This window comes from Tupaia chinensis, unplaced genomic scaffold (genome assembly GCF_000334495.1).
Source record: "Tupaia chinensis unplaced genomic scaffold, TupChi_1.0 Scaffold000287_1, whole genome shotgun sequence".
Lineage (NCBI taxonomy): Eukaryota > Metazoa > Chordata > Mammalia > Scandentia > Tupaiidae > Tupaia > Tupaia belangeri.
The window spans coordinates 278597-282385 of record NW_006159771.1 but is presented as its reverse complement, the minus strand read 5'-3'; the positions used below and the strand labels follow the sequence as shown (position 1 = coordinate 282385).

Below are 3789 nucleotides of genomic sequence, written 5' to 3'. Positions count from 1 at the left end.
CTCCCCCCCACCCCCCACCTTTAGCAGCCTCTGTTCGCTTGGGCAGGTCCAGTGTGTCGAAGTTCCGGTCCATGTTACCATCCTTCTTCCCTAGAACACAAGGGTGGTGGGAAGTGAGGTACGCCCGTAGGGGCAGGAGTGTGTCAGGAGGGTGGGCAAAGCCCTCCCCTGCCCGGACACCGACGTTCAGGTCAAGAGGGAGTGGCAGTGTTCTGAGTTCCAGCAGGCAGGTTGGCCACAGGGAGGTCGATGGTGGCAGCCAGGCCTGGGCACATCCTGTCCTTGCAGAGCCCCCAGGACTCATCTCGCGCCAGGAGCTGGGAGCTGTGCCACAGGCCCCCTGGAGGGCTCCCTTATGGCTGCCGGGCAGGAGCCTAGGCTGGATGCCAGCCAACGAGGTGTGTGCAGACAGGGCAGGCCGAGAGGGCCAGGGCTAAGCTGGGTCATAGCGAGGTGGGCAGAGTCCCACCCAGGAGAAAAGCTCCCCTGTCTGGGTACATGTGTCCAAGGTCTACTGCCCAGGACAGACCCCCTAAGTAACCCCACCTCACGCGTGTGCAGCCCCGGCTTGTACCCCCTCTTGACAGCAAGCTTGATGCCTTCCGGCCACTCTCCCCTCATCTTGAATAGGGGGTTCCCCCCTTTGCAAGGTGGCAGGGGCTGAGACATCCACCCTTGTGGGACGTCTGCACCGTCCGTCCGGGCAGCCACCACCCCATCCCCTAGGGAGAGACACCAGGGCCCCCAGGCTTGGCTCAGTGGCCCAGCCTGAGGGTACCCAAGGCAGCCCCCAACCTCTCCACCAGGCCAGAGCTCAAATGCTTGCTGTCGCCGTGTCCATGCAGTTGTCATGGAGACAGCTGCTGGGTGAGGGGGTGGGGGTGGGGCAGGGCCCCAGGCTGGAAGACTTCCCGGGAGCCCACCGCACCCCGCTGCCCTGTGGTTGTCATGGAAACGAGGGCCTGAGCCGCAGGGGCGGGGAGCCTCCCTGGTGCCCGCTGCAGCTGCCAGGCCTGGACGGCTGGACAGACAGGGACTCACCTTGATGGAACCACTCCTCTGGACGGCCGGGGGGAGCACAGGAGAGAGGAGATGAGCCTGAGGGGGTGCCCCCACCCCGATGCCCTCCTGGGGCCTAAGTGCCCACGGCACACCCCGGGTGGAGCGGGTTGGTTGTGGGCCCCCTCCCCGGTTACGTTCGGGGATTGCGCATCCCCCAGTGGGACACAGAAGGGGAGGCTGGGCTCAGGGGCAAGGGAGAGGGAATACAGGCTTCACCGCAGCTGCAGGGGTCGCAGGTCCCTGGAACCCACACCCCACAAGAGCCCACATCGAGGGGGTGCAGCCGCCTTCTGCGAACAGCCTGTTGGCGCTTTCCAACCCCGAAGCCCGCAGAAGCCTTCCTCAGGGTCAGAGCAACTCCACAGCAGGGGATGGTGGCCTGGCTGCGTCTGGGTCCTGCAGCCTGGCCCTTCGGCCCTGTGACCTCAGGTGGGACCCCGGCTCAGCTCCCTGTTTCTACTGGCCCACTGGGGGCTGACAGATGTCCCCCTGTAAATGCCTGTGGGGTGTAAAGTGCCTTCCACCCACAGCTGGGGGTCTAGTGTGGTACCCCAAGCCTCACCCACCCACCTTTGGCCTTCTTGCCCCCGAAGCAGCTGGCGTCATCCCGCCTCCGGCGCTGGGAACCCGCAGCACTGCCCAGGGGCCCGGGCTCGGCCTCCTGGTACCTGTCGGCCCCGGGCACCTCCTTGTGTACGTGGTAGGACAGGTTCCTCATGATGCACACGCAGTTCTCCACCGACTGCGGGAGAGGGGCTGCTGGGGCAGGCCTCCAGGGGGCGCCGGGGGGAGACAGGGAGGCCTAAGCTACGAAGGGGCTGTGGGAAGACGCCCCGGACATGAGCAGGGCCTCGCCAGCTTTACAGTGGGGCCAGATCCCCCATTCCCCTTGGTACCCCCAACAGCTCCGGCCCCATGGCTCCATCCTGCGCTGTCTGACCCTCGGGGGAGGCTGAGAGACGTCCCCACCCTGCCCCGCCCACCTTGTTATCTGTGTCCTTCCTGCCCACGGCCGACTGGAGGGCATGCAGAAGCGCGTCCACCAGCCCCTCGCACTCCCGCAGTCGCCGCCGGGCCTCCGCGCCATCTGAACTCACGTTCCTGGGTGACCGAGAGCAGGCACGGTGACCCCTGCCCCAGAGAGACTGCCCCAGTCCCACCTGTGCCCTGCAGCTGCCCCGCCCCATCAGGGTCACCAGGACAGGACAGGACCCTAGGGCCCGGAGCATGACAGACAAGGGCCTAAGTGGCCCCAGAGATGGGCCCTGGCCTAGCCTCTCCAAGAGGGGCATGGGCTTTCCTGGACTCAGCTGAATTGGAAAGGGACAGAGGTAGGGCCCAAAGAGGCCTGAACCGGCCACACCCCTAACCCTGCCACATGGCGGTTCTAGGTCCTGCCTTGCCCTGAGGTCACGACCCTGTGAGGCCGCTGGGGCCCATGCTGATGGACAGGCAGGACTGTGGGGACCAGGACCCTGCAGGGCCTCGGCAGGGCTTCCCAGTGGTGGCAGGGGAAGGGCAGGAAGCAAGGAGTCAAACAGGTTTCTGAGGCAGGTGAAGGTGATTGTCATGGTTCGCCCACCCTGGCTGTCATGGCGGGCGTGGCGGGGTGGCAGCTGGCCGCACTGGCACCTTGGGGTCCCACAAGACAGGTGGGAGACCTGTCTGGAGGGTGCCTTGGGAGGGACAGTCCACCGGGCCCCACTTCTCACCTACAGGACTTGTGTGGTGGCTGGAAAGCTCCTAAGACGTGGGTAGCCCGCCGAGACCATGAGGCCATGGCTCCCCAGGGGTGGGCCCTGGTGCGACAGGTGCAGGCCCCAGCTCCTCCCTCCTGCCTGGCCTAGCCTGGGCCCCGCCCACACCTCAAGCAGCCCGACGTGTTCTTGAAGACCGTCGTCCACTCGGCGTCCCGCGGCTTGGAGTCCTCGTTGGGCTCGCGCTCCCAGCCCGAGTGGGGCACGATGACCTCGTGGGTCAGCGTCTGCAGCCCGTGGTCGATGATGACCATCTTCAGGGGCTCATAGGACGACAGGTTCCAGAGCGTGCCTGTGGGTGCCGGCGACCAGCCGGGGCTGACCACACCGGGCACCGCCTCCCCGGCCCAGACCGCACTCAGGGCTTCCCGCCCTTCTTGGAACCAGGGCAGCACAGGAGGGAATGTTCCGGGGACCCACCCTAGCCTGGGCAAAACACACAGGGGGCTGGGACGGAGCCCCAAAGGGTCGGGGTGCAGAGGGGGCCTTGGCGGGTGCTGTCTCTTCCCAGCGTATTGTCCATGAAGCCACACGGTGCTAGGGACTGACACTCCCGAAGCCATGGTGTACACAGGTGGGTGTGGGCCCACCACCAATCAGGGAGTGAGAACCAGAGAGGTGGGTCCCAGGAAACTGACGTGAGCACAGGGGGCAGGCGTGGAGGGTCCTGCCTGAGAGGCCCAGCGTCAGCGACCCGATCGGGCACCTGTCACATCACTGGGGCTGGATGGCTGCCGCCCAGGGCAAGCAGCTGCAGCAGCTGGGACTCAGGTGCGTTTCCTGGCAGTGGGGCCCCAGGTGGCTCCACCCCTCCCACGCGGTCCGGTCCCTCTTGGAGGACAGGCGCAGCAGGGTCACACTCACCGGTGACAAGCTCACGGACCTCGTTGTCCCTGGCGGCTCGCAGCAGGCGCACCAGGGCGGGCACGCCGCCACAGTCCCGGATGGCGGCCTTGTTGTCGGTGTCGCG

At 66.4% G+C, this 3789-nt stretch overlaps 1 protein-coding gene across 1 annotated transcript in view; it reads right to left on the bottom strand.

Moving 5' to 3' along the window:
* Positions 1-3789, bottom strand: part of ARVCF (ARVCF delta catenin family member) — a gene marked incomplete in the record, with an annotated part of 82209 nt that overhangs the window by 4603 nt on the left and 73817 nt on the right. Inside the window, 6 exon segments of the mRNA XM_014588567.2 lie at positions 19-90; positions 1042-1059; positions 1633-1804; positions 2046-2163; positions 2928-3111; positions 3684-3789. Coding sequence (XP_014444053.1) covers positions 19-90; positions 1042-1059; positions 1633-1804; positions 2046-2163; positions 2928-3111; positions 3684-3789 — 670 coding nt within the window.